The sequence below is a fragment of the Theropithecus gelada genome, chromosome 10 (assembly GCF_003255815.1).
Source record: "Theropithecus gelada isolate Dixy chromosome 10, Tgel_1.0, whole genome shotgun sequence".
Taxonomy (NCBI): Eukaryota; Metazoa; Chordata; class Mammalia; order Primates; family Cercopithecidae; genus Theropithecus; species Theropithecus gelada.
In genome coordinates this window covers 84544291-84558411 of record NC_037678.1, presented here as the reverse complement: position 1 = coordinate 84558411, position 14121 = coordinate 84544291, and the positions used below count along the sequence as shown (strand labels likewise).

At 40.4% G+C, this 14121-nt stretch overlaps 1 protein-coding gene across 1 annotated transcript in view; it reads right to left on the bottom strand.

Moving 5' to 3' along the window:
• ISM1 (isthmin 1) overlaps positions 1–13812 on the bottom strand; it is a 77426-nt gene extending 63614 nt beyond the window's left edge. The window contains exon 1 of the mRNA XM_025400756.1: positions 13609–13812. Within this exon, the coding sequence (XP_025256541.1) occupies positions 13609–13746 (138 nt within the window). The 5' untranslated portion in view covers positions 13747–13812. The remainder of the gene's footprint in view (positions 1–13608) is intronic.
• Positions 13813–14121: the final 309 nt, after the last annotated feature.

Sequence of the window (14121 nt, the reverse complement as noted above, 5' to 3'; positions counted from 1 at the left end):
ATGGTAACAGTCATGACTGAGATATAATCCCATCACCATGAGAGAAATGTGTGGCAGGTAACCTGCTGGTCACAAAAGAATGGGAGACCCATGGCGTAAACCTAGACCCAATCCATAGCTTAAAGCCATGCCCTGCTTAGATCTACTGAACCTCAGCTGACCCACGGACCCCTGAGTGTGAGAGTACATGCTTATAACTGCAGACCACTGAGATTTGTAGTAGTTGTCCTACTGCATTATTAGGCAATAGTTGGATAACACAGGACCTGTATTAAGTGCTTTCTGGGACCTGCAACTTGTAAGAAAAACATGCATGTAGACCAGTGTTTCTCAAACCATGACCTGCAGACGATTAACCTGGTGACCTTGTCAAAATACAGATTCTGTACAAAAAAATTTTGCAAACTATGCATCTGACAAAGGGCTAACATACAGAATCTAAAAGGAACTCAAACAACTCAGCAAGAAAAAACCAAATGACCTCATTAAAAAGTGGACAAAGGACATGAACAGGCATTTTTCAAAAGAAGACATACAAGAGGACAACAAACATATGAAACAATGCTTTACATAACTAATTATCACATAAATAAAAAAATTAAAACCACAATGAGATACCATTTTACACAAGTCAGAATGGCTATTGTTAAAAAGTCTAAAAACAACATATGTTGGCGAGGATGTGGATAAAAGGGCACACTTATACACTGTTGATGGGAATATAAATAAGCATAACCTTTATAGAAAACAGTATGGAGATTTCTCAAAATACCAAAAATAGAACTACCATTCAATCCAGCAATCCCACTTCTGAGTATATACCCAAAGGGAAAGAAATCAATACATCAAAAAGATACCTGCACTCATCTGTTTATCACAGCACTATTCACAATAGCAAATACATGGAATTAAGTGTCCATCAGTGGAAGATTGGGTAAAGAAATATACCATGGAATACTACTCAGACATAAAAAAGAATGAAGTCATGTCTCTTGCAGCAACATGGCTGGTACCAGAGGCTATTATGCTAAGCGAAATAACTCAGAAACAGAAAGTCGAACACCACATGTTCTCCCTTATAAGTGGGGGCGAAACAATGGGCATACACGGACATAGAAAGAGTAATCAGACATTGGGGACTCCAAAAGGTGGGAGGTGGAGGGGATGAAGGCTGAAAAATTACTCATTGGGTACGATGTTCACTACTCAGGTGATGAGTACACTAAAAGCCCAGACTTCACTACTACGCAATATACGCACCTAAGAAACCTGCACCTGTACTCCCCCAATATATATAAATAAACATTTTTAAAATGCAGATTCTAATTCAGTAGTTCTGGGCATGGCTTAAGACTCTTATTTTACAACAAGCTTTCAGGAGATGCTAATGCTGGTGGTCTGTAGACCACATTCTGGGCGCAAGGGCTGAGAAGCCATTCTGAGCTTCTTGTCTATCTCTGGGCCATGAACGCACCTAGTGAACATCTGGGCAATGGATGGGTTACCTTATATGTAAGAGAAGGACAATATTTTCCCTCATAATGAGAATCCTATGTGAGTCACTAACAATTTGTGCTCTCCTATGTCCCATGCCCAGAAGGTCAGAATTTCCTCAATTCATTTCTTGGGCCAAGAATTAGGAACATCTAATGGGATCTCCTTTTTTTTTTTTTTTTTTTGAGATCAAGTTTCACTCTTGTTGCCCAGGCAGGAATGCAATGGCACAATCGTGGCCAATGCAACCTCCAACTCCCTGGTTGAAGCAATTCTCCTGCCACAGCCTCCTGAGTAGCTGGGATTACAGGCATGCACCACCACGCCCAGCTAATTTTGTATTTTCAGTAGAGACAGGGTTTCTCCATGTTGGTCAGGCTGGTCTCAAACTCCTAACCTCAGGTGATCTGCCTGCCTTGGCTTCCCAAAGTGCTGGGATTACAAGCATGAGCTACCGCACCCAGTGGGAATCTCCATTTTTATTTTTGCTCTTTCTACTCCCTGAAATTTGAAGATTCCCAGCAATAAACCTGGCTTCCAATTCATTTTGAGCTCAAAATCCATACCAGGTTTCTATGTCACAATGTAATTGAGGCCCCAGGCAGAAGATACAAAATCCATTTCTGGTTTTTAAATTTCCACTCATGGGGACTAGGAATGGGGCAAGAGAATCAAGGAATATTGGACAGCAGGATATGGGAGAAGCAGAGTTTTCTTCTGGGACACTTTTCGAGCCTTTTTTTTTTTTTTTGGTTCAGCATCTAATTTTCTTTTCACAACCCCCACCATGATGGTCACTATAATCGATGTCACCACCATCACTTGGAGAATTGAGACCCATGAGACTACTTTGGGCATTCTGAAAAGAAAGGAGAATTCTTTCTAAGGAGATAGGGTCTTCTCTCCTTCTTTCAGTATTTCATAATATCCTGTAGTTCACACATTTATATTTTAACTATAGAAAAATAGCATCCTGGGATTCAACCTTCAAATTCCGTGAAGTTTTCCAAGGAAGTACCTTGATTGTTGTACATCCTAAACACTTTATGTGAGTGCACCAAAAAGAGTTCCAGAATTTCTTAATAAGCTACACATACAACTGCTATATGATCCAACCATTCTGCTCCAAAGAATTCACCCAAGAGAAATGAAAGCAAATGTTCACACAAATGCTTATACCCGAATGTTCACAGCATGTTTAATAGTTGCCAAATAGGAAATAACCTAAATGAGTCAATGGGTAAGCATATTGTGGTATATCCACACAATAGAATATTAATTGGTAATAAAAACAAACAAGTTCTCTATGCACAAAACAACGTGAATGAATCTCAAAATTATTATGGTGAGCAAAGAAGCCATATCATGCAATGCTGTGCATTCTGTATTCCACATACATAAAAGTCTAGGAAATCCAACACTAATCTGCAGTGAGAGAAGGCAGATCAGTGGTTGCCCGGAGACTGCTGAAGCTCACAGAGGAGCACAAGGAAACTTTTCAGATGGTAGATTTATTCATCATCTTGACTATGGTAATGGTTTTACAGGTGTCAGTAGTGTCATATTTTTCATTTAAATATGTACAGTTTATTAGTTGTTAATTGCACTTTGACAAAGCTGTATTTTAAAAAAATAATAATAAAATGACTGCCACTCTTCTCCTCCTGTCCTCACTGCTATCTCCCAGGGTTACCTGTGAGGTAAGGCATGTCGGCTATTTGTTTCTTTGTCCTTGGTGAAAATATTCTATCCGGACGCTTGTGGGAGGGAGTTAACACTGGGGTGGGCTATGACCATTTCCAGCTTCTCTGCATTCTTCATATAGATTTTGGACATATTTTGTTATTTTTGAAAATAGATAAGTGGTGTCCAGAAGACATCAATGGCCCATTGCATTCAAAGTCTACTTGACCTTTTCCAGGTCACTGCTCTTGAATATCTGGTGACTGCGGTACTCAAAACTACAAATTGGGCAGCTCAGAGACCCAAACTTGAAGACAATACTCTTCTATTCCATGAACCACACAGTACTATCTCTTCCATGGAGAATGCGGGTGTTGCTGTCTAATGGATGTGTGTCAGCCATGGATAGTGCTCTGTGCAAGATGATTGGGTTTACTGAAATGTGCATGAGTCAGGCCAACAGGAAGAAGGGGTAGTTAACCTACTGTTTTTACTTCTACTCGGTTTACAAAGATAACTTTCCAGGGACACATGCTGGTCTGTGCTTAGGGAGTTGATGCTAAGCTATTTGTGTCAAGGCACCTTGGCCTCTGCTTATTTCAGGCATTACAGGACAATCCCACATGCCTCTGAGGCCTCCCCATTGTCACTCATCCTCCCACCTAACATAGTAAAGGACCATGGGATCAACATCTCTACAAATTCTTGGTGTTTACTAGATCTCTAAACACCAAGAATTTGTAGGCTTTGCCTGGGCGTGACTTTTGCAGCCCATCTCTGCAATTTTGGAATTTCCCTCTTCCTGACTGCTCCGGGAGTGCATGGGATAGCTGGTTCTTTTGCTGCCTGCAGCGCATCTCTCTGAGGCTAACAGACTTCCTTGCTGTTAATGACAACAACAAGCAGGTGCCTCATGGAAACTCTGCTCTGTTACCTTTTTGGAGACTTCCTATATTGTTACTACCTAGAGGAGTATCCATTATCATCATGACTACCATTTGGGTATGGTTCATTTAGTGTGGGTTTTCCCAGAAGCAGACCCTGAGACAAAGAACAAGTAATTTATTTGAGAGATGACCCCAGAAATCTCTGGTAGGGGAAGAGGAAGGCAGGCAGGGAAGAGAAAGAGCCAGAAGGGTACATTATCAAGACAGGGACCACAGTGGGCAGTGAGTGTTTAGTCCCAAGAGAAACACTGGGCATAAGAAGCATATTGGTTTTGTCAGCACTGGACGTGATCTAAACTCTTGACTGATAAGCCACAGAAGGAAATAAATTAAGTTTTATGTATCTATGTTCACAGTTTCTTACAATTCTTATAAAAAGGAATTGTATAAGGTTTAAATAACATGCAAAGTGAAGTTTTTTTGTTCTTTTCTTTTTTATTTTCTACAACACATTCCCTTGCTGTTTGTTTGAACCCACTACATATAATCTGGGCACTAAACCGACACCCCCATCCCATCTCTAAATGATCTCCTGTCTTTGGGGGATGAGTAGAGACAGAGGGACACTCTTAGCTATCATTGGGGAAAGGGGCTTCATTGTCATCCTTTTTTTTACAAATCATAACATTTATAAAGGGTAAAATTTGTAAACCCTAAGCCAAGGTTTGCAAAAGAAGATGAGAGAAACATAATAGAACCACAGAAAGCACTAAAATGTTTTACAGTAAGACTAGTGAAGACAAGTTAAAGAAACTGAGATAATGGAATTTGGAAATGACAAAGGAGCTATTACATAATAATCTTCAAGTTCTACAGGAGAAGTTTCTTGAAAAGAATGCAGCCACCTGTTCATGAACACAGGGAAGAAAAAAAAGTGAACAAAGTGAACATGAAATTAACATGTAGCATAAAGGATTTAATGGGCATATCAGAAGAAAAATGTTCTGATATTAAGAGCTGTTAAAAACCCTTGTATGACATATGGAAAATGTTATTGAGATTATTTGCTTTGTAAGTTTAAAACCAAAACAGATTCTTCTTGACCAAATGCATAGACATCTGAGGATGCCTCCAAACCTCAAAGATTAATGCCTTTTAAACTATGGGTAGAAGTGAATAAATGAAGGAGCAGCACAAATGATAGAACTTTATTTTGGTTTATATAAAGGAAAATAAAATTAAGAAATAGAATTATAGTGTTTCAGCTCAAGGTGGCTGACCAAGGTGGCATTTACCTCTTTTCTATTTATTAATTCTATGGAGGAGGTAGAAGAAATATGAGTCAATCTACAACAGAACTGGAAAGCTGAAAGAAGGGCCAACTACAGAAGAGAGAGAGGGATTTCTGGTAGATATGAAACAAGTGGCAACCGAATGAAAGTGAAGCACTACAGAGCTGAGAAAAGGAAAGTGAGATCTCTAAAAAGTCAGTTTCCCTAGAAGAATTGCCACAATAATATCAAGAACAGAGACTCCGTCAGCCTTACTACTAGAAATTTACTCACAAGAAATGAAAACATAGGTCCACAGAAAGGCTTGTGTAAAAATACTAACATGGTCTTACTCATAATATGCAAAGCAATGGAAACAAACCAAACGTCCATTGATGGGAATATACAAATTGTGATAGAGTTACACAGTGGACTATCATTTAGCAATAAAAGAGAGAAATCTACTGATATACACAAAATAAATGAATCTCAAAAACTATGTTTAATGAAAGAAGCCAGGCGCACAGAAAAACGCAAACAGTACATTTCCATTTATGTGAAAGTCTGGAACAGGCGAAACTAATCTATGGTAATGGAAGCCAGAATGGTTGCCTCTGGAAGGAGTAAATTGCCTACAATTGTGCACCGGAAGACTTTCTGGGTGATGGGGAATGTTCTATATCCTAATTTTGGTGGTAACTATATAGGCATATACAACTGTAAAAATGAAACTGAACCCTTAAGATTCATCCATTTTATCGTACGTAAATTATATATAGTTTAAAAAAAAACTTTAAAAAATGCAGAGAGAGAGAAGAGAAGAAAGATAAGGAAAAAGGAAAGGAAGATAAAAAAGGAAGAAAAAGGAAAGAAAGGGAAGGAAAAAGAAGGGGAGAAAAGAGGCTATAAAAGTTAGGAGAAAAGACTGAGGGCAGGAAGTGGTAGAGCTATTTCATTCAGTCCTGGGTTTCAGAGTGGCTGAGTTTGACATTTGCATCTGATATTTACTATGAGCGTTCAGTTATGAAATATTCCTAAACAAGACACTGGGGTTGAACTAGCCAGAAGAATGCCTCAAGACATAAGACACAATTAAAAAGCAGAAATAAAAGTATGAGAAGAAAAATTAAGAGACATTAAAGATGGATCTTGAAATCTCAATCTCAATGTTAGTTTCAATCTCTAACAGGAGTTCCAGAAAAAGAGTTCAGGGATATTGGAAATACCAAAGATATAACTAAAGAAATTTTTTCAAGCTGGAGACAAAGTTGGGACTTCAGAATGAAAGGGTTCACCATATGCTGAACAGGACTAACAGCTAAAGCCCTGAATCTAAACACAACCTGGTAAAAATTTCTGAACATTATGAATAAAGGAAAAACTCATAAAAGCATCAAGTTTTTAAAAAATCACCTACAAAGAAATGGTATTAGGCTTCTCATCTGAAATATGAGATAGTATAAAAAATTAAATTGTATGGCTTAAAAGTCTTAGGGGAGAAATAAGATAGAAGACAGCCAACTGCCAAATTAGCATTTAATTTTGAGAATCAAATAAAGATATGTCTAAAGATATAGGTTCTCACAGAGTTTATAATTAATAAATTGTCTCTGAAAAAATTTTTGAAACTGTGTTTTAGCAAAATAAAAGATGAAAGTATGAGATTGAAGAAGCAGCAGCAGGCCAGACACAGTGGCTAACACCTGTAATCCCAGCACTTTGGGAGGCCGGGGCAGGCAGATCACCTGAGATCAGATCACCTGAGATTATAAAAGAGAGAAATCTACTCGAGACCAGCCTGGCCAACATGGTGAAACCCTGTCTCTACTAAAAATACAAAAATTAGCTGGGCATAGTGGCGGGTACCTGTAATCCCAGCTACTTGGGAGGCTGAGGCACGAGAATCACTTGAACCCAGGAGAGGGAGGTTGCAGTGAGCCGAGATCACACCACTGCACTCCTGGACTCCAGCCTGGCCAACAGAGCTGGACTCCAGCCTGGGCAACAGAGCTAGACTCCATCTCAAAAGGCAGCAGCTAGATAAATCAGTAAATCTTAGAATTAAGTCTAAATAATTATTGGGAGTATAATAAAACTGGTAAGAATTGATTCCCAAAATAGACATACTAAAAGAAAAGAAAGAAAAAAGAAAGAAAGATGAAAAGAAATATTCTAGCACTAAAATTTCAGAAGATTAAAAAATTAGAGATAGTATACAGACAAGACAGAGAATCTTGCATCTAGCATGTCAGAATCTTGTTTATGTAGTGGGTTTAGGTTATAGATAATGGTTGATTCTCAGCATTAATAGAAAAGTATTAGTTCAATTATGTTTGTTAAAATGTTAAACATAATAGAAATAGAACAGATAACTTTCAAAACTTGATAAAAATTTTAAAAAGTAATATTTAAATACTTATCAAATGGCCAGGCGTGGTGGCTCATGCCTGTAATCCCAACTCTTTGGGAGGCTGAGGCAGGGGATCACTTGAGTCCAGGATTTGAGACCTGCCTGGGCAACATGGTGAAACCCTGTCTGTACAAAAAATACAAAACTTAGCTGGGCATGGTGGTGAGTACCTGTAGTCACAGCTACTTGGGAGGTGGAGGTGGCAGGATCACTTGAGCCTGGGAGGTGGAGGTTGCAGTGAGCTGAGATCATGCCACTGCATTCCAGCCTGGGCAACAGAGCAAGACTCCATTTAAATAAACAAATAAATACATACTTATCAAATGATAAAATGCCAAGCTCTAATAACACATTTAGCATGCATTCAATGTTCTAATCCTTACAATAATACTGAGAAATAGTTGCTATATATCTATTTTACAGATGAGAAAATCTAGACATAGAGAGGCTAATCCTCTTGCCAAAGATGATATAAATAAATTGAAGGTGAGAGTGAGAGAGGAAAAATAAAAATAAATAAAAATGTTAGAATAGCAAATAAAATGAAAAAAATTCTAATTTATCAATAATCAGAATAAATACAAATGGGTTAAATGCACTGATGCTTTGCATAAAGAAGTATAATTTAGCTATAGCTTATTAATAAGAAATATATTTAAATTAAAAAGTTGGGCCAGGTGCGGTGGCTTACGCCTGTAATCCCAACACTTTGGGAGGCCGAGGCGGGCAGATCACGAGGTCAGGAGATTGAGACCATCTTAGCTAACACGGTGAAATCCAGTATCTACTAAAAATACAGAAAATTAGCCAGGAGTGGTGGCATGTGCCTGTAGTCCCAGCTACTCGGGAGGCTGAGGCAGGAGAATGGCGTGAACCTGGGAGGCGGAGCTTGCAGTGAGCCAAGATTGTGCCACTGCACTCCAGCCTGGGTGACAGAGTGAGATTCCATCTCAAAATAAATAAATAAATTTGAAAAAAATAAAAGTCAAAAAAAGTTTGAAAATAAAGGTTGTAAAAGACACCCAAACAAATTCTAAAAGGAAGAAAGAGCAGAAGTTGTAATATTAATATGACACAAAAAAGTATTCAAGACTAAAGGCAATAAAAGAGATAAAGAATTCCACCTTGATAAAAATACAGTCACCAAAAAGGACACTTTATGTCCTTGCACTACGGGTTCTAAAAATGTAAATCAAAAATTAGGAGAACAAAGATAAAAAGATGCCTACAATTCCTCCCTGTACACATGCTCTTCTTTAATGTGACTTTGCTGCTCCTCCTATCAAGACGTGGAATCTATTTCCTGTCCACTAGAATCTAAGTAACCACGTGATTTGTTTGGCTAATAGAATACAGCTGAAATGATGTGCAAACTCATCCAGACGTCTTGCAATTTCTGCTTTTATTCTGTTGCTGCTCTGAGTCCACCATGTAAAGATATATGAGCTAGACTCCTTAAGGATGAGAGATTATATGGAGAGCAAACCTAGGTGACAGCAAGCACCAACTATCAGACAAATGAGTGAAGTATTTTTGAACCACCTAGCCCACATGAAGCCAACAGATGACTACAGCTACATGAGTAATATCAGGTGAAATCACCAGAAGAACCACTCAGCTGAGCCCAAGCAAGGTGCTGTTATACAAATTTATGAGGAAATAAAATGGTGGTTGTGTTAAGTCACTAAATTTTAGGGTGAGTTATTCTGCAGCAATAGCTAGGTGAGACAATTGTTCATCATTTAAAGAAAAAAATCCAGTAAAAGTAATCAGCCCAACTGGAAAATGAGCAGGTAAGTCACAAAATAAGAAACATAAATGGCTGTTGACTTTCTTGTATTAAGTACAGATAAATTATGCTTTTGCTTCTACTGCTGTAAGTAGCTTGGATGAACTCCTAAATCCAAAGCAGTGAATACAAGAAGCTAAGCTGTTTTATTGAAGGCAATAGAGGGATAAAAGATGGGAAGTGCTCATAAAGATTATAGTTAGGAAATAGAGAACAGAGACATTTTACTACATTCCAGAGTTTGGTTTGCTTTAATGTTACTGTAAAAATAATCAAATTGGTGTTTTATAATACTTGCTTAAATCTCACTGCCTTAACGAGTTCTGGCTTACTACTAAAAATATATAGAAATTCATGATTCTAAAACTGACTGAGATTTAGTGGAAAGGCAATCATTTGAATTTCAGACAAAGGAGATACCTTTATTAGTGCTATTATTGCCTATGGATTCTATATTTTGTCTTCCAGACTACTTTTATTATATATCTATATCTATATCCATGTCTGTTTTCTCATTAACATTAATTAAATATATGTGAAAGAACTAATCTGAGTATCTGATTAATATGAGACATACTTATTCTAATGAAATAAGATTCAAAAGCAAAAAAAAGTTGATGTTTCCATGCATTTTAATGCAGCTATTGCACACAGTTGTCTAATTTCTTACTAGATAATGTAAAAATACTGAAAACAGTTCAAAGACTAACATTTTTATGTTCATCAGCCAGTTAACCAATATGGATAGTGAACTCAAAACATTTTACTGCCACCTCGTAACATTGTACCTATCAATGTTTTGAGCACACTCGCGCATACTAGGGGAGACAGTCATACAAAGAGTCAAAAATGTAACCCCTAGTATGCTGAAACTACAAAAAAAACTTAGATAATATTTATACATATGTGTGTATGTATATATAATGTGTGTGTATATATATACATATATGTCATAGTTAACACAGTAAGAATGTCAAGATACATTTGAAAATGTAAATTGTTAAAAGTGTTTCTCGAGTGTATGACTTTATCCAGAACTTGCAATAGAAGTATGCTTCAAATAGCTCCCCACTATAAAATAACAAAAATAAATTAAGAAGCTTCTAGCTGTGCAACCTTGGGCAAATTACCTAACCTCAGTTTCTCCATTTGAAACAGGAATAATGATAGTACTCAATTCATGGGATTTTTGTGAGGATTAAGAAAGCTAATATGTCTAAAGCGCTAAGAACAGTGCCTGCCACATAAAAGGCACTTAATAAATCTTAGCTATTATTGTTGCTTTTCTTACTACTTTATTGGGTGTCCTTGATATGTCCTTAAATAAGAATGTGTCTCTTTTTAAATGAATCCAAACATACTACAATTCGGGTAAATAAGCCCACCATTGCATATTTCTAAGACAACCTTATATTTTAGAAGGTTGCACACAGAGACAAAAACAATAAAAATGATGTATATGGATTGATTAATTTTCTGATTATGAAGAAGGATTTTAATAGCTCAGGACAGCATAGAACCAACAAATTTAGATGATGTTTAAGACTTGGGTTTAAAATTTCTGGTAAAAAGAAAGAATACAGTGTCCACAGTTTTGTCTTCAAATACACCTGCTACTGGCAAATTCACTTTCTGGGGCCTGAAAATGATGGACTAATAAATGTCTTTTGCAGACCTCCTCATTTGGCAGAACATTCTTCATTTGACTTATAAAACCTTTGCAGAGTCAGAGGGCCAAAGAAATAACTTTGGTCAGGAAGAGTATAAAACTTTTATAATAACAAATTACAAAACAGCAAAATTATGAACTAAACTGCTAAACTCATCATTCTGCTTGGAAAAGTGTGTGCATTGAGTGGACAGTATCACCGAACACTATTACAAGATAAGCTGAAGCTGGTGGATTAGCAGCTACTTGGGACTCAGATATTTCTAGGAGCATAACTCTTTCTAAATCCCCCATTTGTTCTGTCCTCTTGGGGCAGTTCTTCAGCCAAAGCCCCTTTTGAGAATTCAGTCCACTTCCCTTTTAGAACTGCCACTTCCACCAGCTGCTTCTCTCATTACCTTACTGTTCAAGCGGAAAAGGCCAACCCCGGGTTATTCTAATGATAGCAAACACCTCATAAAGAAATCTGCCAAATTTACTTTTCCACAGAACATCATTTCTATGGCTTTTCATGAGTCCATGAGGAAAAAAGCATCATGTATAAAATATAACTTCCAGAAATCTTGAAGATATTAAGAATTATCCCTACAGTGTTAGATTGGTGGGTGCCCCAGTCTATAGGATAGTGGCATCTTCAACTTCCCCATAGAAATTCCCTCAGTCTGTCACTGTACCTAGCTATCCACGGGAGAAGATGAGAGATCCCACAAAGTTAGGACATTTTTAGAAATATCTCAAAGTTAAAACAACTTTAAGCTTTGGGGTGTGTACTTTTCTACTGTTGGTTTTGTTCTTGCGTGTAATAATCACCTTGCTTTAGTCTATCCTGGTAGAGACAAAATTTGGTGTAGTTAATCGAGAGTTTGGAATGTCTGAACTTTGACAAGATTTTTAACCTCACTATATGTCAGTTTTTGCATCTGTAAAGGGGCTATATTAACAGTACCATGTCTCATAAGATTATGGTTAAATTAAGTGAGTTAGATTCTGTAAAGCACTTAAAACGCTGGCACATAGTAAACACAATGGAAGTGTTTTATGAGTTTTCTCTTACGGTAAAGTTTCGCTACAAATTGTATAAAGATGTAAAAAGTGAATTATCAAAGACAATGACTATAAAGTCCTTTGGGAACAATGAATAATGCTTATTTCGTTTATTTATTTATTTATTTGTTTTTTTTGAGACAGAGTCTCGCTCTGTCACCTAGGCTGGAGTGCAGTGGCGTGATCTCAGCTCACTGCAACCTCCCAGGTTTAAGCAATTCTCTTGCCTTAGCCTCCCAAGTAACTGGGACTACAGGCGTGTGCCACCACGCCCGGCTAATTTTTGTATTTTTAGTAGAGATGGGGTTTCACCATGTTGGCCAGGATAGTCTCCAACTCCTGGCCTCAGGTGATCCACCCGCCTCTGCCTGCCAAAGTGCTGGGATCACAGGCGTGAACCACTGCGCCTGGTTTGAGCTGATTTTAGGAGCCAAAGAATCCCCTCTGCCTCCTGGGAAAATCCCTGTTTACTTTTGTCTATGCTCCAAGTTTACAGTTGTCCCACCCCTAGACTCAAGGAAAGGTGCTAAGGTAGCGGCAGGAAATGCCTAGCTGGGCAATTCTATTCAGAAGTCAGAACTCACATTGTGTCTGACCGTCCACTATGCCCTCCTCTTGCCCTAAAGCTGAAATGGATAAACAGAATCCCATTGCTAAAGCGACCTTCAAAGGGGAAGATCCTTGGGAGAAAGACTTTGCTACGAGTTTAAAAGCCCCAGGTAACACTGGCCCAAATCACTACCAGTGCCTTCACTGCACCTTCCCCACGACCAAGGGGGCAACCGGGGGACCTCAGGCGAGGCCTCTGCAGGAACACTGGAAGCAAGGGAACCCTGAGGGTGAGGAGGGGGTGCCTGGCTATTCTCCTTGGGAAATTATGTCCTGACCTTTGGCATTGCTTCCTGAAGGGGTAGACTCCCGGAGTTCTTTCTCCCAAAGACTTCAGGGATATCATCCTGTGAAGTCTCCTTGCGTCCCTCCAGCCTCGAGTAACATTACTCAGCCTCCGAAGGGCAACGAAAGACTGGTAGCACCCCCAAGCAAGCATATCTCCACACTTCCTCTGCTCATCCCAAACCTCGCTCCCTCCCACCTCCTCACCAACTCTGCACCTGACCCGTGACCGACAGAACTGAAGGAGCGCAGCTGGCAGACTTGGAAGCCGGGTGCAACCTCCAGGCACGTGCCCCCGCTCCGCCTCTGCCTAAGTCAAGTGGCCCGGGCAAAACTACTACCAAAACAGTTGCTCTTAGGTGGGGCGGGGGACCCGCCTCCTTGCATCCACCAGGCACTAGCTCAGCACCCCCGCCCCACAAACCATCCCCGCAGCCGCGCACGCCCCTCTCCGGCGGCGCACTCACCTGCAGTTGGGCTCGGCTGGCGTTGCCCGCGGCCGCGTCGGGCCCGTCGGCGGCTCCCGAGCCGCGCAGCACGGTGATGTGCAGCGTGAGTAGCAGCAGCCCCAGCAGCAGCAGCAGCTCGGCCGCCAGGCGCACCATCCTCTTGAGACGCGCGGCTTTAGGACCCGGCGGGGCGGCCGGCGGCGGCGGCGGCGCCGGGGGAGGAGGAGTAGGAGCCCGGGAGCCCGGCAGCACGGCTCCCGCCTCGGCTCCCGCCAGGACTCCGCTTCCCGGGCCTGCGGGGCTGGCGCAGGGCGCGGCGGGGCGTGCGGGGCCGGGGGAGCAGGAGCCGCCGCCGCCGCCGCCGCACCACGGCGGAGCCACCGCGAGGCCGGGGGTGTCCAAGCCGGCTGCGGAGCAAGCCCCGGCGCTGCCTGGCGGCGGCGGCGGCGAAAACTGGGTCCCGGGGCTGCCTGGGACCCGGACCGGGCCGGAGGCCACCCTGCTGGCAGGGGGCTGCGGGGTCGGCGGCGG